At 35.9% G+C, this 24,781-nt stretch overlaps 1 protein-coding gene across 4 annotated transcripts in view; it reads left to right on the top strand.

Moving 5' to 3' along the window:
* The window catches only part of THSD7B (thrombospondin type 1 domain containing 7B), a 1,502,545-nt gene that overhangs the window by 1,276,898 nt on the left and 200,866 nt on the right, over positions 1 to 24,781 (top strand). For all 4 annotated transcript variants that reach the window (XM_054699694.1, XM_054699696.1, XM_054699695.1 and 1 more), the window contains one exon: positions 21,648 to 21,826. In XM_054699694.1, coding sequence (XP_054555669.1) covers positions 21,648 to 21,826 — 179 coding nt within the window. The remainder of the gene's footprint in view (positions 1 to 21,647; positions 21,827 to 24,781) is intronic.

A 24,781-nucleotide genomic window follows, 5' to 3' on the forward strand; every position in this document is an offset into this window, starting at 1 on the left:
AATTTTGAAATTTGCTATCCCCTGTGAAAGAACTTTAAATGGTCAGAAGCCATAGAGCTATGCTTGCATTAACTCAGCTTTGGAAAATATTTCTTAACCTTTTCACTCTGGATAACATAGTTACCCAATATTACTTACCTAGAATATTCTCACCAGATCAAATTGAGCATGTTTCTCAGGGGCTGTCCCATAGATGAGGTTGCCTAAGAGTATAAGCAACCCAGAATGCCTTGCCCCTTCTCTGCTTTTCTCTTTCACCCTGATTCTTCAGAGCCTAAGCTGTCAGATATTGCTGTTTTAGAAAATGAGGTTACTACCCAGGACTGTGATAGGATTCTGTGTTATTCTAGAAAGATAATTCTTGCTTCAGGGCTGAGGTTGGAGTCCATGGGGAAAAAAAATAAGTTAGTGAAGCCAGCCAGGAGAGGTTCAGTGGACCCTGTGAGCATAATGAAAGGTCAAGACAATTGGGTAAGGAAAGGGAAGAATGAATTGAGAGTCGAGAGGGTTAACACTGGGTGGAGGCAGAGACTCAAGTTGTAATTGGGATTGATTTTGAAAACTGGGTCAGTGATAGATGGTAACTGACATAGGTAAGAATCACTTGAAAGTAGAAAAGGAACAACTCAGTTTGTACATTAAACTGTCCAGATTGAGGACTGAGTCAAACAATTAGGGATTTGAAAAAAAAAAATATTGAAAATACTTGATTCAAGATAATAGAAATTTCTGTTGATATGATTTGGCATATAGATTTCAGAATATGCAAATTATATTGAGATACTGAGAATGGAAGTGAAATGCCTTTGAGATAGTGGTAGAAGAGTAATTTACCTCTACTCAAATCTCCTCAATAACTGGAAACTTTTACTACTGTGTTCATGTGAACAACTCTAAAATTTGAAAGATCTTTTAAATCTAAATTTAGTTTCCACCATAGGTTGCAAATTAACCTTGCTTAATTAAAAAATTGACCAAAATCTAAAATATTGCCTATACAAGAACATTTTTTTTCAATTTTTTAAAGATTTATTTATTTATGCATACAAGTATACGGGGGCACAGGCCTGAGGTATGGGGGTGTAGGGTAAATGATTTTCAGGCTTTTCTGCCTGATTCATGCCTGATGGGTCTGCATTTTCTTACATTCTTATATTTAGTTGTGCTGTTTACTTCTGTGGGCCATGGCTGCAGTATTGATGTATTCCCCAAGAGAAGCAGAGGCAGGAGAGAGAAAAAGAGAGGAGAGAGCCCAATAAAGAGTGAAGACTTGCTGGGGGCTTGGAGGCCTGCCAGCCTCCTGACCCCCCGGCACCCCTGCCTGCCATGTACCTGGTTGCTGCACTACATATAAAAGCTCAATAAGGGCCTCCCCAGTGGCACAGCAGTTGAACACTGGGTTGGGAAGCTGACCATGGCCTCTGCACTGCCGGTTCGGTCCCCGGCCACCGGGTAAGGGTAATACATGGCGCGCAGACCTCCCCTGCCGCCCGCTGCTGCTCCCCTCAGCAGTGTACTTCGGTCCTTCTGCCTGCTCTACTCCCCGCTCTGGCTCTGGTGAATGCTCTCACCCACCTGCGCTTCTGACTGTACCCAGTGCTTGTATAAACAAATAAATCTAATATATATATATATATATATATATATATATATTTGAAGTTAAAAAAAAAAAAAAACTCAATAAAAGCCCGAGAAAGCCACTGAGGGCTCCAGAACTCTCCTTTACCCGTCAGCTCCAATCATAGAGAACCAGCTCTGTGCCCTTCCTGGCACTACAGGGGGTGAGAGGATTCACTAGAGGCAAAGTGGGGAACAGAACAGGCAAACTGACAGAGGGAGCAGCGGGTGAGTCAGGAGAGGTCTGCTTCGCCATGCGGGTCACTTCCCTGGCTGGGGATCGAACTCATGCTGCAGTGGCTGTGCATAGCTTCATAGTGCTGTGTCTTAACCCCTTGCGCCACCAGAGTGGCCTAAGAGCATTTTTTTTTTTTTAAAGACAATACATGCAATACCCCCTCCATTTATAAACTTATTTTTCAAGTTAATTTTTCCAGAGTGTTTTGTACTGACTCATGGGAAATTTCTAGACCGTCATGATTGTGCTTGTTTTTCTCCAGTAGGCCTCCATTTGGCAATAAGCACTTACATGATGGTAAAGGGAACATGCTGTCCTAATGCCATCTTCAACCACGTTTCATGTACCATATGCTGCAACCATGCTGGACGTCCTCCCACTGTTTCCCACGTACCTTCTGTCCTTGCACGACTCCATTTATTTGCTTATGTTCTTTCCTCAGTCTGATATCTTTTTCTTTTTAAGGTGAACACCTACTCGTCTTTTGAGCCTCAACTCAAGTCAGTTTCTTCAAAGAGCCTTTCCCACAACTTAAACAGACTGATTCTAGATTAGCTAACAAACATGGTCATATTTTATTATATGATATGATTTATATTAGACTATAACTTTACATGTCTTTGTTTATTAGCCCCCAGTTCTTAACTCATTATTCATTAATTCAGGACACATTTATTGAATAGGTGTGTACCGGGCCTCCCTGGTGGCGCAGCGATTGAGCACTGGGTTGCGAAGCTGCCCGCAGCCTCAGCAGTGCCGGTTCCATCCCCGGCTGCTCCCCGGCCACCAGAGGAGGGTCCCACATGGTGCGCAGACCTCTCCTGCCGCCCGCTGCTCCCCTCAGCAGTGTGCTTCGGTCCTTCTGCCTGCTCTGCTCCCCGCTCTGGCTCTGGTGAATTCTCTCACCCTCCTGCGCTTCTGACTGTACCCAGTGCTTGTATGTATAAATAAATAAATCTTTAAAAAAAAAAAAAAAGAGGTGTCTACCAAGTACTGTGCTACACATTGGTTATATTTGTTTCAATGGAAATAATCACCACTGTGAACCAAATTTAAAATTTACAAAGGAGAAATTTACTTAAGAGGTTATTCAGAGCCATAGTGATAAACCAGGGTTCAGAATAATACCAACATCAGATTTCTCTGATTGATTTCTGCACTGGAGATTTTGGCTTGGCTTATATAGTTAAACACACAGAAAGAATACATAATTATTCTTTCTTGACAAAGGAAAGTAGACATCTAGTTAATTTCTAACATTTTCGTTAAATAAAGCTTGATTTCTAACAAACTTAATCAATAAAGGCAAAACATTGCCTAAAACTTCAAAGCAATCCTTGATCTTACTGAGCTAAGTGTGTTTTGGAAGATGTAGGTCTGAAGGTTTCTGAAACTTTCCCTAAAAGTACCTTGATGGACTACACATGTGTGGGCACATATTCAAGCCTTTATATCATGCTTCTCCCTCCATTAATTCACAAATGTAATAGAGGTTCACTCTTTGACCCTGTTGTATATTTCCTTTGTTTGTTTCTTTTTTATTTTTATAGAGGCATGTTTTATTTATTTGTTTGTTTGTTTGTTTTGTTTATACATGCACTGGGTACAGTCAGAAGTGCGGGAGGGTGAGAGAATTCACCAGAGCCAGAGCGGGGAGCAGAGCAGGCAGAAGGACCGAAGTACACTGCTGAGGGGAGCAGCGGGCGGCAGGAGAGGTCTGAGCGCCATGTGGGACCCTCCTCTGGTCGCCGGGGAGCAGCCGGGGATTGAACCGGCGCTGCAGAGGCTGCGGGCAGCTTCGCAACCCAACGCTCAACTGCTGCGCCACCGGGGAGGCCCCTATTTCCTTTGTTTCTTGATCAAGATTTCATTATACACATTGATCATGACTCATTTCAGTGAATGAGTCATTGTTCTGCTGACTCCAACCTCTTGAGGTGCCCTGGCAGGACAGAGATAGACATTTGCCAACAGGGCAAAATGTCGAATTGTTTTTTGGGGGTCAGAAAACCTACCTAGCCCATAACTTCATTGAGCTTGCAATCTTGTAATTAAGAAAGATAATGGGAAAATGCATACACAGAACATATAATTTAAAATTGTCTTAGGCACTAAAACAAAGGATCAAATTACTATGAAAGAAAAACAAGATGTGACATCATTTAAATTAGAGAAGAAAACCATTATAGGGCAGATAGAATGATCTGAAAAGTAAAGGATGAGTAGGTGTATGCTAGAACGGAACATTATTTGGGCCAGAGTAGATGCTCAATTATGCCTTGAATAAATTGGAACGAGATGTTCTCTATATTTTCCCAGTCTATTTGGGGCATTTTAATACCATTTCTGTATTGGTTTGCCTTGTACATCATCTTAAATACTTTTTAGTAAAGTCTATATCGTAAAATGCATGCATAACAAATAAGCATAATTTAATTTCATAGTGACATTTAATGTATTTTCTGTTTTCAGTTAAAAAAAAATCCTGAATTCTGCGTTGCAGGCCAATATATATGTTATCTCCATCCTGAGGATGCACAGTCACTTGCCTTTTACATACCATAATGCAACACCGTGCTTTCCCCTACATTGTCTCTTATTTTCAGTTGCAGTTCATTATTCTAGCTTTTTAAGAGCTCTAAACTCTGTGTTTAACATGTAGCATGTCAGCCTAAATCTTAGTTTTACACAAACCCAAAATTTGATAAGCATGCCATCTGTGTCTTCATATTGTTAATCAAAATGTTCAGTAAAAAGGGACCAAGAAGTCCCCACAGCATTCAGCTACTGTGGGGATATCTCTTAGGATGATGCTGATCAACATCGTTTGCTTAGTTAACAAAAATTCATCTAGCCTCTTAAAATTATTTATGAGGGTATCAGGAGAGAGGTTTGTTGTTGTCAGATTTCTTATAGCATCTCCTTCTTGTTTCCCCTCCACTATAGTAAATCCAACAACAAAAAAAGTCAGTCTGAATGGATCTTTTTTGTTAGAGAGCTGTGGGTTTACTGAGCACAGTTTTGAAAAGAAAATTCATTTCCATGGAGAAAGTGAAGAGATGAAATAGCAATGTTTTTTTTCTGTGTCCTTTTTAGGATTCTTTTTGAACTAACATGCATCATTGGCAGTTAGCATGAATATATACTACATTAAATTAGGTACTGTAGGTTTCATTTTATTAAGTACCATAGGTTTCATTTCATCATTGTCCCCTTTCTTCTGATTTACCCTCTTCTTATTCTCCCTTCGGGTAACCATAAGTTGGTCTCATATTCCAAAAGTTTATACAACAACTTTTTGTTGCTGTTGTTCATGAGTTTGTTTTCTCCATGTACTATACCACATATGAGTGAAATCATAAAGTAGTTGTCTTTCTCAGGGAGGCTTATTTTTATACAAGAACCAGAGTAAAGGCCAGATGCACGGGAGGGTGAGAGGATTCACCAGAGACAGAGCGGGGAACAGAACAGGCAGAATGATGAATTACACTGCTGAGGGGAGCAGCGGGCAAGACAGGAGAGGTCCACTTCACCATGCAGGACTCTCGCCCAGGCGGCGGGGATCGAACCTCTGTTGCAGAGACCACAGACACCTTTACAGTGCAGCGCTTAACTGCCTGCGCCACCAAGGAGGCCCAGCCTGGCTTACTTCACTAAATATAATTCTCTTTAGTTCCATGCACATTGTTACAAATGGTACATTTTCACCTTTTTTGTAGATGATAGTATTCCATCATGTAAATAGACCATATCTTCTTTACTCTTTATTCATTCATATGTCAAATGGAAATGAGGCTCTTTTCAGTTCTTGGCTATTATAACTAGTGTGTAATAAATGTGATCTCACTGAGCCATTTTGACTCCCAAAGCCCACTTCTTTTTACTGAATGATTTATAAACTTTTAATCATACGTTTATGGATTTTTGTCAATATCAGAACTATCATAACTTTTGTGATAACCTCCTAGCATTCCGGCCCTTCTGGCTAGGCCTGCTCCCTGTCCCCCATTCCAGGCAGAAGTAATGAGTAAGTGGCTTGAAGCCAGACCAGGTTACGCAGCACCAAGGGCAGTGTACCTCTTTACAGCTCACTGCTCCTTTCAAGATATGGTGCTGTTTAGTAAGCAGATGTAACAACATGGGGGTGTAATTGCAGTATGTATTTCTACACTGGCTTGCCCTGAACTTTGTCTTTACTGTGTCCATTCTTCATATAGTGCCTTGGTCTGATTGATGGTGGTTACAATTAATTTGTCTTATTTCTACTTGATTGTTGTCTTTTAACAAGGCCTTTTCTTTCTTGTCTTGTTTTCAGTTTTATACCTTTTCCTATGCATTGGGTCTCCCTCTCCTTCAAGTTTTTCCTTAAGTCATACAGTTCATGTAATTTGCAAAATGCATTTTTTGTTTCCTTTCTTAGTACTTTATTTTTTGCCAAGAGGTTTTTTATATTTCATCATCTAAAATTTTTAACATAATCTTTAGTACTATCTATACTGCAAACACATTAATTCCTAATCCCTTCTTTTTCAAAGACTTCTTCCAGGCAAAAGAAAAAAATAGTAATATATCCTTGTCCTTTCAAGTATTTTTTCCCTCTTATTTAAGACTGCTCAGTCCCAGGAGTTAAATTACAGAATTCTCATCAGTTTTATCCTTTCCATCTGGTAATTCCTTCCAATCAGTTAATTCAATAAATTTTGACAGGTTATTCTTGGATATTGGAGCCATGCTTGAAGAAGGTGAAGGGTAAGGGTATTAACTGTTTAGATATATGCTATATGCTAGGAACTCTGCAGGGAGCTTTGCTAATGTAATTTCATAGCATCTGTTTACCAGGAGTAAAGTCTCAGTGCCTACACAACCCAATCTTTTTCACCACATGGGAAGAAATTAAAATATTTTAAATCTTTTCAAATTGTCAATGTGATACAGAGTTGCATAAAGAGCCACCATATACAGACATTTTAAATAATTTGTATTTTCCATCGCTGCTCCATCCAATGGCGAGTGCAGGGTTATGAGCAGGACAAAGTTATTTTGAAGATCATTATAATAGATTTCTGTGTCCTTATTTTTCTTGTCTCAAGTTGGACAAAAGTAGTCTATCATGTATGTCCTCAGGAAATTATGCCTGTGGGGTGCCAAATCAAACTGATGTATTATTAGGCTATTTCTGATTTAAAAAAATGAAGATAAATTGAAGTATAATCCTAGGTGTGGGGATCTTTGCTGAAGAGAGCTAAGGGAACAAATGGAACCTCCTGCATCTGAGTAGGCGATGCATGTAAGTCATGGTTCTGTCTTGTTTGCTGCTCCCCATGGTAGGACTATGTCCTTCTAGTGACCCTGTTTTGGCCTCCTGAGTCCTGCTTGACAGACAATCCTCCTACCTACTCATTTACCCCTAACTCCTTCTCTGTGTATCACATTTAAAGTTCCCAGGGAAAGGATCATGTGAGCTGTTGCATGTTCTTATCCTCAGTCCAACATAGCCTTCTTTTATTTTTAATTCAGTTTCATAATTTGCCCTTCACTCTATATCCCCAGTCCTATTTAGCTTCCCTCATGTTTAATTTATAAGCTCCCAATCTACTCTAAATCAGTTTATGTTAAAGTGTGTATTTTCTTGAAGCATAAATATAAATATATAAAATTAGTTTATATTTTGTTATATTAATATATATCCATTTTGCCAGTTTTCTTGGAGCATAATTAAAAATAATTTCTATACCTTCAAGGTGTACATTTTTTTTGCTTTTTTTAATTTTATATATTTTTACATCATTTTTCATTTTTGTACAATGTATGCATTTTCATCTTGGTTATCGTTCTAGTAAAATTGCCACCACCCTTCTTTTTTGATCCTACTCCCTTCTTCCCCCCGTAGTATGTCTGTTTTATAGTTGTTTTTTTTTGTTGTTGTTGTTGTTGTTGTTGTTGTTTGTTTTTTGCGGGACCCTCGCTTGTGGCCAGGAATGAACCGGCGCTGTAGAGGCTGCGGGCAGCCTAGCAGCCCAGCACTCAACCACTGTGCCACCAGGGGAGGCCCTGCTTTATAGTTTTGATACACATTTCCACTGTGAAATGATTGCCACAATCAAACTAACATATCATAACCTTACATAGTTATCATTTTTATGTGTGTCTATGGTAGAGGCAATTATAATTTACCCTGTTAGCAAATTTCAAACATATAATACAGTATTTTTAATGTTGTACATCAGTCTGCATAACTTATCCAAATGAAACTCTATGCCCTTTGACCAACACTCCCCACTTCCCCCAACCCTATACTCTGGCAACCACCATTCAACTATGTGCTGCTATTGGATGAATATTTTAAATTCTACATATAAAGTGAAATCATGCAGTATTTGTCTGAGTCTGGCTTATTTCACTTTGCATAATGTCCTCAAAGTTTATCCATGTGGTTACAACTGGCAGAATTCCCTTCTTTCTCAAGACCGAGTAATGTGTGATTGTATGTATGTGTGTGTTAACACTACTTTTTACTTAATTATAAATGTGAATATATATATATATCACATTTTCTTTATTCATCAGTTAATAATTGGGTATTTCCATATCTTGCCTATTAATCAAATAATCAAATAGCCCTGAGATGAAAAAATGGGAGAATGAATATATTTGAGATACTTCATTTCCACTGAATATGTATTCAGTATGGGATTGCTGATCGCATGCCAATTTCATTTCTAATTTTTCTGATAAATGATAGCTAACATTTATTCAATATTTACAATAAGTTTTGATTTTCTCTAAGTCTGTTAAGTATTTTTAAGTCAGTTATCAATAGTATCTGTTCTATATTTTGCCATGTTATGGAGAAGGATATTAAGGAATAGAAAGGTGAAGGTTAAATTACACAAGCTTGCCCAAGTAGGAATGTTAGAGCTTGTTTTCTCATTCATGCAAGTTGGTTCCAGAATATATCTCTTAAACAGTACATTAACTGCCTCTACCTATTGTTGTATGTGGAGATTAGTTTATTCCTTTGGGGGCACTGCATTGCATAGTATTGTCTTTTCATATATTCACCATTTTGTGTTCTCAGTAGTGATAATTACCGAGGCTTCATTTCAGTCTTCGCCAATCAGCTAACCCTCTTGTGAATAGTGCTATGATGATATCTTGTGCTAGTAGGTTATTAGGTAGTTTAAAGGATACTATAATTTATAAAAACAGAAAAAAAATATTTTAAGTGTTTAATTATAAGACTATTAACAAAAATGAGAAATATACCAAAATGTTATAGTTGGTAGCCTCTAGGTAGTGAGAATATTTTTTCCCTCCAATTCTTTCTTCTCATTCTCCAATTTCCATCTCTACATTTAGATTTATACAATGGCACTTAAGATTTTTAGTCTTATATGTGGATTTAAAACCATGGACAAAAATTTTACTTCTGTCACTTATATATCATGTCTCCAAATTTTGCATATATCTAATTATGTATTGTTTTCATTAGATCATTCATTTCCAACAGAATCAAAACAAAAAAATCACAAACTAAACTAACAGTACTATCTCAAGTCTCTTGGATAGTAGTACTTTAGGATTTTAGCTCATTTTTTTTTTTCTGAGTCATCTTTTAGGACATTGGAATATAAGTGCAATACATTTTAACTCCAGGGAAAATACTTCCCTTAGTAATTTTCTGGACCAATTGTAGCCTTAGCTTCCTAAGGGGATGATAGCTGTAAAGAGATCCCTATATAGCTAAGATGATTGTGTAGACCATGAAATAACACAGAAGAAACTCTCTTCAGTGTTTGCTGAATTATATTTCCATTTTTTGACATTATTACCACATGTTGAGCTTTGTCAAAAGTTACCATATTTCATGCACATTCAATGTAGTGGCAAGACAAGGAAGCAACAGATTATGGAATTCCTCATACATCATTTCAAAGATCTTGAGCTTCAATACAGGAGCAGGAGAGGAAGGACAAACATGATTGGTTAAGGCTAGGGAAGGGGTAATGATGAATTCTATATATTTATTTTCTTTAAGATTTTGTGACCTCATCCCATCTCCAGTGGACTTTAAGTTCTGTCCATTCAATATTTTAAGTATGTCTGCTTTAATTAGTAGGTAACTTAATTGTCATGTACCAAAGCAAGTCATTACCTGTTCTATTGGTGTGATTAGTAAATAGACCCCCTGAGCCTCCCTGGTGTCACAAGGGGTTAAGACACAACCAATGAAGCTATCCAGAGCCACTGCAGCATGAGTTTGATCCCTGGCAAGGGAGCTATCCACATGGTGCAGCAGAACTCTCCTGACTCACCCATTGCTCCCCTCAGCAGTGCATTTCAATCTGCCTGTTCTGTTCCCCATTCTATCTCTGGTGAATCCTCTCACCCCACACACCTCTGGACTATATCCCAGTTCTTGTATGCATAAATAAATAAATTTTGGAAAAAATAGACCCCCCCCAAAAAAAAAGGCAAACTAACCTGAGCTCTACCTACACTCCACTCAAGTTTTAGCTTCATTCTTTGGAAGACCCAAGAGGTTGATCTTCTCCTTTGTGGGACTTCTCAAACTGGTACTGTCTTCCTGGCTCAAACTGGTACTGTCTTCCATCCACATCTTATACATTGAAGATGATGTTATACCTACTTTGTTGGGAAATAATTGTAGTGGCCATGATTAACATTTTATTCCAGACCTGCTAATCTATAGAACTATTCTTTGAAATAAGTTTAATAATTGCCTCCATTTTCAGATAAGGGCAACTGAGGCTTGTAATATTTTCATTTTGTGGGTAATAATGTCTCTGTTATTACAGTTCATAATTCACCATGGGTGATGCTTAAGCAAAGTGATCTGTCTCTATTTCAATAAAATTGTATTTATAAAAACAGGCAGAGGGTGTGTTCTACCTGTAAGCCATCATTTGTTAATCTTTGTTATAGATAGTATGGTTGAAACTTAGGGGATTTAGACAATTCATTTTATTTTTTTAATTTTTTTTAAATTTTTACATCATTGTTCATGTTTTAAACAAAATTTCTTCCCCCCAACCCCCTCAGATGTAGTCCCCATAGAATTTCCTTCACCAATGCACCCGTGCACCATCACCTGAGTCCCCTCTGCTCCTCCCTCCCTCTGATCCCTCTCCCTCCTCCTCCCCTGCAGTATGTCTCCGATTTATGATTATCTGTTTTTGCTTTGTTGTTTTGTACTGTTATTATTTTTTTATACTGATGTTTTATTTGGTTCTCCTATATTCCTGCTATAAGTGAAACCATCCAATATTTTTCTTTTTCCTTCTGGCTTATTTCACTGAGCATAATTCCTTCTAGCTCCATCCACGTTGCAAATGGCATGACTTTCTTTTTTGATTGCTGAATAATATTCCATTGTGTATATACCACATCTTCTTGATCCAGTCATCTATTTTTGGGCATTTGTGTTGTTTCCAGGTTTTACCTATTGTAAATAGTGCTGCAATAAACATAGGTGTACAGGTGTTCTTTTAAATCAGTGTTTTGGTGTCCTTTGGGTAGATCCCTAGGAGTGGAATTGCTGGGTCATATGGTAACTCCATTTTTAGTAGACTGAAGAACCTCCAGACAGCTTTCCACAGTGGTTGGATCAGTTTGCACTCCCACCATCAATGTGGGAAAGTTCATTTTTCACCACATCCTCGCCAACATTTGTTGTTGCTAGTGTTTTTGATATGTGCCATTCTTACTGGTGTAAGGTAGTTTCTCAATGTGGTTTTGATTTGAATTTCCCTAATTGTAAGTGATGTTGTATATTTTTTCATATGCCTGTTGGCCATTTGCATTTCCTCTCTGGAGAAATGTCTGGAGGGTCCCACATGACGCGCAGACCTCTCCTGCTGCCCGCTGCTCCCCTCAGCAGTGTACTTTGGTCCTTCTGCCTGCTCTGCTCCCCGCTCTGGCTCTGGTGAATTCTCTCACCCTCCCACGCTTCTGACTGTACCCAGTGCTTGTATAAATAAATCTTTAAAAAAAAAATTCTTTGTCCATTTCTTGACTGGATTGTTTACTTTTTTTTTTTTTTTTGAGTCATGTGAGTTCTTTGTATATCTTTGTGATCAGTGCCTTATCAGTTGTATGGAGTGCAAATTTTTTTTTTCCCAATCGGTGGGGTTTCTCTTTGTTTTGTTTAATGTCTTTTTTGCTATACAATTTGTTTCTTTTCCTTGACTTTCTTTGCTTTGGGTGATGAGTCTTTAAAGATGTTTCTGGGCCTCCCCGGTGGTGCAGCGGTTGAGCGCTGGGTTGCGAAGCTGCCTGCGGCCTCTGCGGCACCGGTTAGATACCTGTCTGCTCCCCGGCCACCGGAGGAGGGTCCCACATGGCGTGCAGACCTCTCCTGCCGCCCGCTGCTCCCCTCATTAGTGTACTTCGGTCCTTCTGCCTGCTCTGCTCCCCGCTCTGGCTCTGGTGAATTCTCTCACCCTCCCGCATTTCTGACTGTACCCAGTGCATGTATAAACAAACAAACAAACAAACAAATAAATAAATAAAAACATGCCTCTATTAAAAAAAAAATAAAGATGTTTCTGAGATGTATGTCTTATAGTGTTTTACCTATATTTTCTTCTACGTATTTTATGGTTTCAGGTCTTATGTCCACTTCTTTTATACATTTTGAGTTGATTTTTGTGCACGGTGAGAGGGAGTGGTTTAGTGTCATATTTTTGCCTGTGGTGATACAATTTTCCCAGCACCATTTATTGAACAAACTGTCCATGTTCCATTGCATATTCTTTGCTTCTTTGTCAAAGATTCATTCTCCATATAAGTGTGGCTTTATTTCTGGGTGCTCTATTCAGTTCCAATGGTCTGTGTTAGTTCATTTTAAATTAGGTGGAGGCCTATGTTGGCTAGATATCAAAAACCAGTTTTCCACCCATGATTGTCTGTCTTATCATAATCTTCATTCATCTCTCTCATCTTCAATTATGTCCCCCAAGATGTGATAAAGTCTAACCCCCAGTACTTGTGAATGATTTTTTTTTTTTAAGTAGGGTTTTGTGTATACCATTAAGTATAATGAAATTAGCTCATCCTAGATTTAGGGAGGATTGCATATCCTGAGGCTGTTAAGAGCAGAGAGAGAGATTTAAGACATATATATACACAGGAAAGATGAGAATGTGAACAGAAGGCAGACACTGGAGTTATGCTATCACAAGTCAGGAATACCAGTAGCCACTACAAAAAAGGAGTCAGTAGTGATTTTCTCCTGTAGGCTTGAAGGTAACACATTCCTATCTCCACTGTAACTTTTAGACATCTAGGTTCCATAACCATGAAAGAAGAGATTTTCACTGTTTAAATTTGTCAAATTTATGGCAATTTATGAGCAATCTAAAAACTTTTTACTGTACCTTTTTCTTTTTTAAAGGATATGTCTGGTCATTTTTGAGATTTTTTTCCCCCATTTTAGTTGGTCCTCTGTATTTGTGAATTGGAATTATCTCAGTTCTTGACATATTTAGTAAATCTAGAAGATTGCTAGCTATTTTCAATTTTCTTAGAGGGAAAATTAACACCTCATCCTCCCCTGTAACTTATTCATTTAGCAGGTATACTATTAAATAACATTAAAAAAGCGTAAGATATCTATTAGCTGATAGAAGATATGAGAAACTAAATGTTAAATCTCTGGATTAGCTGATGCGCAATCCATTAGGGATCAAATTTATTGGTAAGTGAAACAAATTCACCATTATCAGCATGAAGTATAAATCAAGGCTGAAAATCATATTTAATTTTATACCTTGGTGATATTTCAAAGGTTTTTACAGTAACTTGCAAGGAATTAATGTACTGTGGATTCATTCCAGTGCATTGATTTCTGCATTATCTCAGGAAAGATGCAGTTCTTTGGCAAAAGCAAACTTTTGGAAGTAAATTTTCTTCGTCATGTAATCCATAATTCAGAATTTATAAGAACAACTTGCTTCATTGTTCATGAATACAAATCATTGTCTGGATGACCCAACATTCCAGCAATAAAAATGCAGGTTTATTTCTGAAGTTTGTTCTATGCACAGCTTATCAGTTTATGAGCTTTGTTTAGTGCTGGAGTTTGGAGGAAAGTGCTTTGAGTGAAGAATACCTTCATCCACCTTTTTCTGGATTTCACACTAATTCTGTTTTTTTCTTTTTTTATTGTCACCTTTGGGAATTATGTTTAAGTACTTAATAATATGCAAGAGACTGAGGGCAGAAGTCAACCACTCACTGAAGTTTGACTTTTAAGGACTCTCTTACATAGACATATTCCACGGTGGAGGTTTTTAGCTAGTTTCTGCATCGATCCATTCCTGTGATGAGTAGGATGAGCTCTGATCAGTGGGTCTGTAATTTCTACCTTTCACATTTCCCCTGTGTAAACAAGCAGTCCCACTTCATTTGTTTTATAATTGAAATTATAAATTTTGCTTTTGCTTTGCTTTCATTAGGAGAGAAAGTCTTAGTTGGAAAATACAGACTGTCATTCTCAGGGTCTACTGAGGACCTGAGAGGTGTATTTCACCAAAAGAGACAATGTTACTCAGCTCTAGTCAATTGTTACCATTCTGGAATGAGGTATTGCCAGATCATGCACATCTTGAGGAGAAGCCAGAAATCTTTATTTTCATATTGAATTCTTGAACTCTTGTCATCAAAATAAATATATAAACAAATAAAATACTAAAAAAAAAAAAACCCTAGTAGACAATACATAAGTCCACTGTACTCATCCAATATAACATTTGAATTAAGGTCAGTGCTTCCTATAGGGAGCTATGAGAAACAAAAAAGACAAATATGTTTCTTCTGAGTTCATGTACTTCTGAGACTCCTGGAATAAGAAACAGCACCCATGTACTTATAAACTGATCATTTCTAGTTGTTAAAATTAGTTACAGAAGCCCCTGTCTGAACAGTTGGGAAATGAGGCTACTATTTAAAGAGTAGGTTCATTGATCATTGTGATTATAGTAATTTTGAAGTAAACAGTGTATTTCATGTGTCCTTCTCAGAGCTAGTAATTATATGTTACATTCTAGTCTACTTCATTATCTTGTTCTTTAGAACACATAAATGTTGTTTTGTTACATCTTTATTATTACATTTAAAGGTCTTTTAGCTTAAGGTTTTGCCATTTTGTCACTTGTGAATTTTTCCAGTCATCTTTTAAGAAGGTATCATGGTCTCATGCTAGTTCTTCTTCAACCCTATAGCACACCTGAATTAATATTTAAGTTGGGCCATGATACATTTAGAGTTGAACTTTGGGGACATTAATATAGCAGCTGATCAGATATGGAATGGCTTAGAAGAGATTGGAAACCTGGAATCCAATTAAGGGGCCATGACAATAACCCAGTGACATGATTTGTGTTTGGCCTTGACTGTTGGCAGCAGACTTGGAAAGACAGAGATGGACTCTAACAATAATTGATTTACTGATCTAGTACAGATTCTCTCATTTTGTTGTTGTTATCCTAGACTTTAATTTACATGGAAATGATCTGGGATGAGGAATGGTACCCAGATTTGAAAATTATTACCCTGTAATTTTTCTGCTAAAGTATCTTTAATGGTGCTATCCATCAGTAGCACCAAAGACAAGAAAAAAAAAAATTTACTTTGCTGTATAGTTGTAAGTATTGGCAAAATAACAATGCCATTTGTATTGTGTGTTATTTTCCAAAAACTTCTGCTTATGTTTTTTACATACTATATTAAATATATTCAAAAGTACAAATATTGTTGCATTTTTATTTACTTAACAGGAAACTATTGAGATATAATAATGTTGAACCATATAAACTTTTAAAACTGGGTTTAAAACCCATCCCACCAGTCCCTTTTAAAATAATAAATTATAGATTTTTCTGACATATTAATTTATAGGCTCAATTTTTGCAGTCATAGTGTCATTTAATGGTGATGCTGTTTAGACTGTGATCACTGATAATATAGTTTAATTTTGTTTGCTCAGATTAAATATTGCTTTTAAAATATTCTAAAAATTTGCTCCATGATACTTTACATCTTCTGAAGATACGCTTAGCTATGCTGTCATATGAGATTCATATATCAGCATGGTAACTTCCACTTGGGTGCAGAGTTTTAACTAACAACTCAAGCCAATCATGTATAATTACAATAGGTTTTTATGGAGAGAAAAACACTTTAATGCAAACATACAATTCAATTGTCAATAAAAGGGAAAGGGATATGAAGCGTTTAGTTATGGTTTAGGAGACTAACACATCCTACTTTGGGGTCCACAGTTTCCCTTGCAGCCTCAGTTTGTGGGGCAAGGGAGTGTGGCTCCTCCAGGCAAAGCCTCCATTGGCTGTCCCCCGAATTGGAAGAGGCTTTGGAGACAATCAGTGACATGCACTCCAGAGTGGCTCAGATTGGCTTAATTCAGCTCCTTTATTTTTACTACTGTCAAAGATATATTACCAAGACCACCCATTAGCTTTATTTTGGACTTAACCTGTAAGCACAGCTAGACTTGATTCTGTTTATCTTTGCTTCTCACACTTCTTTTTATCAGTGTCCTTGTAAACAAGTGCCTGCTTTACTTGATTGCATAAGTGAATTCATTTTAATACACCATTTCGTAGATGATTCAGAATTGTTATATCAATACATATGATATATGGCAAGGTTAATCCATCAGGATTAAATAGGTTACATAGTTATAGTAAAAAATGAAACAAACAGCTTTAAAATATCAGTGATTAAAAGTCACAGATGCAGTTTCACTCTCCATATCCATCTTGTATGGGTTGGAGGCTTTGATTCACTCCCAAACCCTTGCTGACGGAGAAGTCACTATCTGGAACACTGGTTACTGAGGTCTCGAAAGGAATGTGTAAATTACATATAAGTTCTTTTTTTAATGTTTATTTTATATAATTTTACATCATTTTTCATTTTTGCACAATATATGCATTTTCATTTTGGTTATATTCCCCATACAATTGCTCCCCCCTTATTTTGACCCTAGCCCCTCTCCACCCTCCTCCCCGTAGTGTGTCTCTGGTTTATAGTTGCTTGTTGATTTTTATTTATTATAATTAGTCTTTTTCCTGGTCCCTTATTTAGGTTTTCTAAATTCCTGCTATGAATGAGACCATGTGGTATTTTCCTTTTTCTTTCTGGCTTATTTTGCTGAGCATGATCCCTTCCAGCTCCATCCATGTTGCTGCAAATTGCATGAGTTTATTTTGATTGCTAAGTAGTAATCCATTACACATAAGTTCTTAACACGTCCACTTAGAGGTGACATACTCCACTTCTGCTTACATTTCAGTGTCTTCAAGGAACCTGGAGAGTACAGTCATACCTTGAGTATAGGAATTGAAACTGGAATATTTGGGCAATAACACTGATGAATATAAAACAATGATCTGAAGTCAACATCAAAACTTTAAAAGAAAATGTAAAGTACAGGAAGTTTGGTGTAATTTGAGATTTTTCTCAGGGCAAGTAGTTGTTATGAGAGGCTCCCAGTAGGTACAGTGCTAGAAGTACTCAGTAATACTGACTTATTAACAATCTGTGTATCATTGTAGTGTTTCAAAGCTGTTTGTTATGTGGTTAAACCATTCATTTACTTTAATCTTACCAGCACTTTTTGAAGTAGTGATAGAAATGACTTTAGTACAGGTAGTCCTAATTTAGCAGTTCAGATTGTCCTGTGGCTAATGTTCCATTGCCTTTAAATATTGCCAATATTTTCTAAGAGAAAAACATCTCTTGTTTGCCTGGAAGAACCTGGCACAAGGGAGCTGATGTCGCAACTGTCTATTTGAACAACTGGAGATACTATCTTGATTAAATTGCCTAGACTATTTAAGAGGCCAGTTCATTATGATTTGATTGATTAAACTGACACTGATCCATTTAGCTATCGCAAATGAATTAGGTCAAGCAATCAGTCAAAAATCTGCATCCACACAAATTGTGCCAATAAATATTTTTACATGAATTACTTAGGAAATTGAAGCCAGGATCCATTGATATTACCTCAAATTGCCTTATAGTTTGTAAACTTTATTTGTGTAATATACTATTTTTTTCTCATTTAGAAGATTGATCTATTCTGAAATATAAATTGTACTCAATAGCAGGTTTATTCTTTACATGGTCACACCTGTAGTAAAGAAACAATCCTGAGTTGTGGTAAAAAATCATTTCTACATAATAGTGAACTCGGTAGCTCAGTTAGAGAGATACCAGTTCCTTTTCTATTTACCAGCTAGTAAAATGAAACTTTTGGTCTAGATGACCTTGAATAGCTCATCTACATCAAAAATAAAATGCACCAGTAAATTATATTTTTAATTAGGGAAGCCTTAAGGGTACTTAGATGATATTTTGTTAGAATAAAATTGAATAATTTGGTTCTGAAATAGATAACTTTTAAGGAATCTAGGAAAACCTTTTTATCAATGGACCATTTAAACTTTGTATAACTTCTAAATTGGTATTAGGTTGTAAGTCCAAATATGATGCTTTTAATTTGCATTATCTTAACCATCATCCTAAATGTTGAATGTTGTAAAATCTATGCTGATTGATTTGAATGTATGGAAAATATACATTCTAGCTATTAGAGAGAACTTTCAAAAGCTTTTTCTTAGTAACTTAAAATTTATAAAAGACAATATAATGTAGGTGCCTTCCAACTGTCCCCTTTCAGAATCCATATTAGTCTAAATAGGCCAAAATATAAATACACCAGAGCAGGCTGGCGACCTTATTCAATTGATCTACATTTCCACACACAAATGGATTGAGATTTTAAATAAATATTTCAGTTGTTTTTTTTTTCCTTGAACAATGGCAAGTTCGAATATCTCAAATTGTTTTCTTTGTGACAAGAAGACATTTCCCATTTTTCTCCATCTCTCTTAGACAAATAAATACTTTAAAGCACTTGTACTTAAGCAATTGGGTATTTCTCAATGTTAGATTTTTTCACTAGTAAATACTAGTATTAAAATGTAAAACAGCAAATCTTGGACTATAGAGGTAGACTTTACGTGCTTTGGTTGTAGGTGTGGTGACATTAATCTGAAGAAGTGTGACCTTAAAGCAGTGTTTCCTCAATAAAAAGAAAATTAAAAATAAAGCTAAATATTTAAATATTCAGAAATTAAAGATATGAGATCATTTTAATTCATGACATTCTCCTCAATTTGCACTTTGCAGTAGAAAAGAGATAATCAATATTTTCTTTATTTTCTTTGTCTTATTTGTGGCATTATGTGGCATTATTTTAGCGAAGTAAATGGAACATACTCTTTCTAGTAGGTGGATTTATCATTACTTTATACAATAGGACAAATATAAGTAAATTAACTTAGGTTATTTCTTCATTAATACTTCCTTCTTTCACAAACCTTAATACAAGGTATTATTAGGGGAAAATTATGTATTTTTTTTAAATATTTATTTATTTTTAATAGAACCAGGGCCTCCCCAGTGGCACAGTGTTTAAGCACAGCACTGTGATGCTATCAGCAGCCTCTGCAGCCCTAATTCAATCTCTGGGCAGCCAGAGAGCTACCCACATGGCGAAGCAGACCTCTCCTGTCTCGCCCACTGCTCCGCTCAGCAGTGTATTTCAGTCAGTCCGCCTGTTCTGTTCCCACATTGTCTCTGGTGAATTCTCTCACCCCCCACACCTCTGGCCTGTACCCCAGTTCTAGTATGCATAAAGAAATCTTTAAAAATGAACTGGGGTGTAGGCCATAGGTGCGGGGATGAGAAGATTCACCAGAGTGAGGAGTAGAAAAGTAGATACACTGAAATATACTGCTAAGAGGAGTAGCAGGCAAGACTGGAGAGGTCTGCTGTGCCATGTTGTTTAGCTCCCTGGCCAGGAATCAAATTCAGGCCATCATGGTGATAGTGCTGAGACTTAATCCTTAGGCCACAAGGGATGCCCCCCAAATTGTGTATTCTTGATGATGGAGGGGGAATAATGCATAGCAGGTAATACCCTGAGTAGTGGCTTGATCAATGAGACCACCTTACTCAAAAAGATGTGTTTTCAGCTATGTCCACTGCACTAATCTGAAGAGGTTAGTAATATAAATGGAAAAGTCATTACATCCTAGTCTCTGGAATTCAGTTTTACTGATTTTTAAGTCCATTAAATAAGTTCATCTGGTTATAACATAGATAGAAATATTATTAATGTATTCTATTCAGAATGTTGTCCACATTAGCGGATACGTTTAGGTACTTACTATGCACACTAAATATAGTTCACAAAATTACAGTATTGGTGTATGCTCTATTGATACTTCTGTAATGACTACTTCATACTTAATGGCATATCCTGCAGACAATTCTTACAGGATACAAAAGTATCTCCAGGTCAAGTAATATGATGGTCCAAGTAATGTGTTATGCATATAAATGTACTATAAAATATTTTGGTAGAAAAACTTCTACTTCCATAACAATTAGATTTAGATACTTGAATTTTACTAGTGCAGTTTCCATAGTCAAAAATTAGAATTCTCCTATGGCAGGTTAACTTTCTGGGTATTCACATTTGATCATATTCTATTGCCAAGGACTGTGAGTATTAAGTATGCAAGTAAAACTAATCCTTTCAATTATGAGATAGGTATAAGAATATGCAGTTGTTAATAGTTATGACTGGATATTCCTTTGAGGTATATTGTCATGAAAATAATTTTCCCAAAATATAATTGTCACTGTTACTCCTGTTGAATTTCAAAGTTACTTTATTCCCATGGAATTTATGATCTTGACTTTGTATGGAAATTCTCTGGGTTTATATCTTATCATGGTGAAAGGGGAAAAAACTGGTATTGCTAGAGGCTTTCTAATTAAAATCTTTCACTATGCAAGTATAGAAGAAAATAATTTAAAATCTCATTGAATTAAAAGAGCATCTAATTCAAAATCTGCTTTAAATAGGGTTTAGATAGGCACTCAAATATTTAAAACTTATTTATATGAAGTCTCCTGAAATTTTGCATTTGAAACACATATGCCATGAGAATTAATTATATTTAATTGCTATTTCTGCTCTTACATTCAGTAGCAAATGGAGTAATTGTGACTCATTTTCTCAATAAAATTAAGCAATGTTTGTGACCTCTAGTTAATTTTACATTTAGCAATTAGTATGTACCTAAAACTAAATTGGTGATCAAAGTTGCTTAGAAAGAACTGTAGAATTACAACTGTTAGATTATAGAGAATTAATCTTTTAACATTATCAAGTGAAGCAATGTTTGCAACCCTAAAATAATCTTTCCTGATGACTCTTAGATGTTTGGTGATGACTGTTTTTGTCACAAGTATTTTGGGGGGAAAGTAAAGACATTTTAATGTTAAGAAAAAAAATAACTATAAAGTAGATATATAGATATGTAAGATATGTCTATCCTTACCTATGGAGAAAGAATATAAAATCAAGGAAAGAGTTAGAGAGCCATCGGCTGGTGAAGAATGTGTCTTATGTGTGGGAAAATAGATGTTTTTGATTGTAATATGAACTCAGAAGGAAAAAAAAAAGGTAGAAATGCATAGTTATATTCACTGGAAATTGATGGAATTCTTTTATAAACTGATGTGTCCACCTCTTAAAACTGGTTTATCTGAGTAGAAAGTTATTGAAGCCACTGGAGCAATACTGTTGAACAATCAGAGCAGTGATCATGGCAAATTTGATCACTATATTTTGACCACATTTTGCCCCTTCTCTTAAATCTTTCAGGTTATATTCAAGAGGAATGTATCATACCCTGCCCGTTTGATTGCAAGTTAAGTGATTGGTCTAGTTGGGGGTCTTGCAGTTCATCTTGTGGGATTGGAGTGAGAATTCGATCCAAATGGTTAAAAGAAAAACCCTACAATGGAGGTCGCCCTTGTCCCAAGCTGGATCTCAAGAATCAGGTAAAGTGCATGAAACATTAAATTCCATAATGTTGCTGCCTTTATTGTTGCCTGTTGACATTAAGGTCATTATTTTGTTACAAGCAGCTCATACATTTATCAGAATTTTGCAAAAGGGTTAAGAGAGCAGAATTTAATAGAATTAGTAATAAAAGCCTTGCCCATTTCTAGGTAATGCCCAGATCACCTTGGTATAATTAGCAAAAATATATACAAAAATTAATCCAATTTATTGTTAAATAGTTTTGAAGTATAATTTGATTAACCATGATGTTGTAAAAGTGATGGGCTATGTGTATGTTACACACACACACATAAGTCATAATATTGGGAGTATGTCAATTACTTTATGACAATACATATCATCATCGGTCTTGTCCATCAACTTAAAAAAAATGGTGTTAATATTATCCTTCACCTAACTCTACATCCTAACTTTCCTTCTTCTCTATCTTACCAGTGCTTCCACAGTTCATGTCTCTTGTGAGCTATTTCTCTACCTGTTTCCCCCAAAGTCAAAGTGTTTTTTTGAAAAATGAAACCCTAATACAACCATTTCATATAGACTTTACATAAAACTGACAATGTAAGTAGTCAAGATGGGTTAGAATATTTCAATTGGTTTTACCCAAGTCTAAGATTTAGTTAAGAAATCATAAAAATTTAAGAACTCAAATATTTCCCATGATTGAATACTAGGTATTAGATTAGGGCTACTCAGTTGGTTAAATATTGAGTAGCTGTAGCACAAGATGATTGTAGTTAACACTTCTTATTCCTAGAGAACTGAAGTGTATTCCACATGGATATGTAGATCCTTTGTGACAGAAAAATTTAATGGAATAACTATACAAGCTTCTATTACTGATTCTATTGTATTCTATTAACATCTGCCCTCATAACCCCATTTTGATTAAAGGATGTTTAATGAAAGGGAAATCCGTATACCTATTCTTAATGAATTTGAATAGCATGTCTAGTATCTCTTGGATTGAGTTGTCATTTGTCAATTTAGTACCGGTATTTCGTTATTTCTTAGTAAGCTTTGATCAAACATGCATAGGTCACTGAAAAAAAAAATCAAACAAAAAACACTTGTTCTAAGACAAGGAAAAGTATATCCTAGTCTTTTTTTTTTAAGATTATAAAAAGTATAAACTTGGCGGGTGGGGGGCGGGAGGGAGGGATTGGGGTCAGAATGGGGGGGGGTTTGCAGTTGTATGGGGAATATAAAAATAAAATTTATTATTTAAAAAAAAAGTATAAACTGTAGTTTCTTCCCACAAAGAAGAGCTAAACCTACTTGGAAAAACAGGGCGGAGGACTGTAAAATCAATATAAAGGTTGCAAAAAAGCTCTGCAATCATACTAGTTTGATGAAGAAAAGAGTGGGATATGATTAATAAAAGTAGAAGCAAAACAATCAGAGCAGAAATAGCCTGAGGAGCTAGTCTTATTTTAGTATCATGAAAAGAATGATACATATTTGTGGTTGGGAAAAAGACTTTCAAGTGAATACTCTGTATGAAGACTGACCACCTCAAGGGGATTTTGAGGCATTTAAAAAGGAAAAACAATTACTAATTTGTTTGTAATTATAAAAACTGTATTATGATTCTTAAATCTTCCTGAAAACCATCAATGAAAGCTAAGTTAAACATTCATTTGAATATGGTAATTTTATAAACTAGAAAGTTATCAGGGGATTTAAAAAACTTACTTGAATGCAGACTTTAACATAATAATATCAGTATGTGAAGAAAAATGTATAGCAATGTAATACAGCATTTAGAGCATGAATAAGATATAGGTACTTGTAAGCCTCTTGGAACATAGAGAAAACTTGGTCCTAACACTTGATTGATATATAAAACGTGTAATGTTAAGAAGTAGTGCAAGCCCAATTAATATTTAAAATAAATTCCATAATAGAAATTGTGTTAGAGTGGGCTTGTTTGTTGGAGATTTTTCTAACTTTTGAGTTCAAGAAAGTATTGAGACATACCATAGACATTTGTTTATTGTAATGTTCAGAAATGAACCTGGGGCTGATTAATGATAAGGTGAAGTCGGTAAGCAAATATTCTGCTATAAAAAAATCTTAGCTATCTAGTAATATGTGTGTGGGGGGGCACTAATTAAATTTGAATTGAAAAGCGTACCAAATTCTTTATATTTTAACATAAGTTAAAATGCTATATTAATATTGTTCAAGGTAATAAATAATAAATCTTCTCATCCCTAAGTCTGTGAATGGCAAGGGAAAATACTTGTGCAAAATCCTAAATGTAAAATAAATTCACCTCAGAACAATTCTTTTTTTAAGGCAATCACACTTATATCTGTATATTTATTTGTGGAAAGCTACTTGTGGTGACTTAATTATATATTTGCCTTTAAATAAAGTAGAATCCTGTGTGTGTGTGTGTGTGTGTGTGTGTGTAGTGTTATATATAGAAATTTATTTGTGGTTGTTCACATTTTCTTAATTCATGTGAAAATAAATAAGGCTGTCAGACATTTTTATTATTTAGGAAATATTTCCCAGTTTCATAACTTATGACAATTCTTGAGAAGAGGTTGCTATTTGTTTCTCTAAGATGGAAATATGGTCTAGTGAGAAGTACACCTACTGAGTCTCTTTTGTAAAATTCAATTTTACTCCTTCTGTTGTTGTTGTCTTCCTTTCAAATGGGTTTTTAGGTTTAGATTTATTTTTCTATTTTTGGAACCGGATTGTTTCCCATAAGTAAGAGGTGTTTTTTTTTTTTTTTTTTTAAGTAACCAAATTATAGCAGTAAGAGAAACACATTTAGTTTCTTGTACATGAGAAAAGTGCTGCATATGTCAGATTGAGCCTAACATTGTTCATAAAGGCAGAATTTTCTTATGTGTCTGCATGTATTATATATATATAGGTATATACCTATATATACCTATATATATACCTATATA

The sequence above is a fragment of the Talpa occidentalis genome, unplaced genomic scaffold (assembly GCF_014898055.3).
Source record: "Talpa occidentalis isolate TD23 unplaced genomic scaffold, MPIMG_talOcc4v2.1 talOcc4.3, whole genome shotgun sequence".
NCBI classification, from domain to species: Eukaryota; Metazoa; Chordata; class Mammalia; order Eulipotyphla; family Talpidae; genus Talpa; species Talpa occidentalis.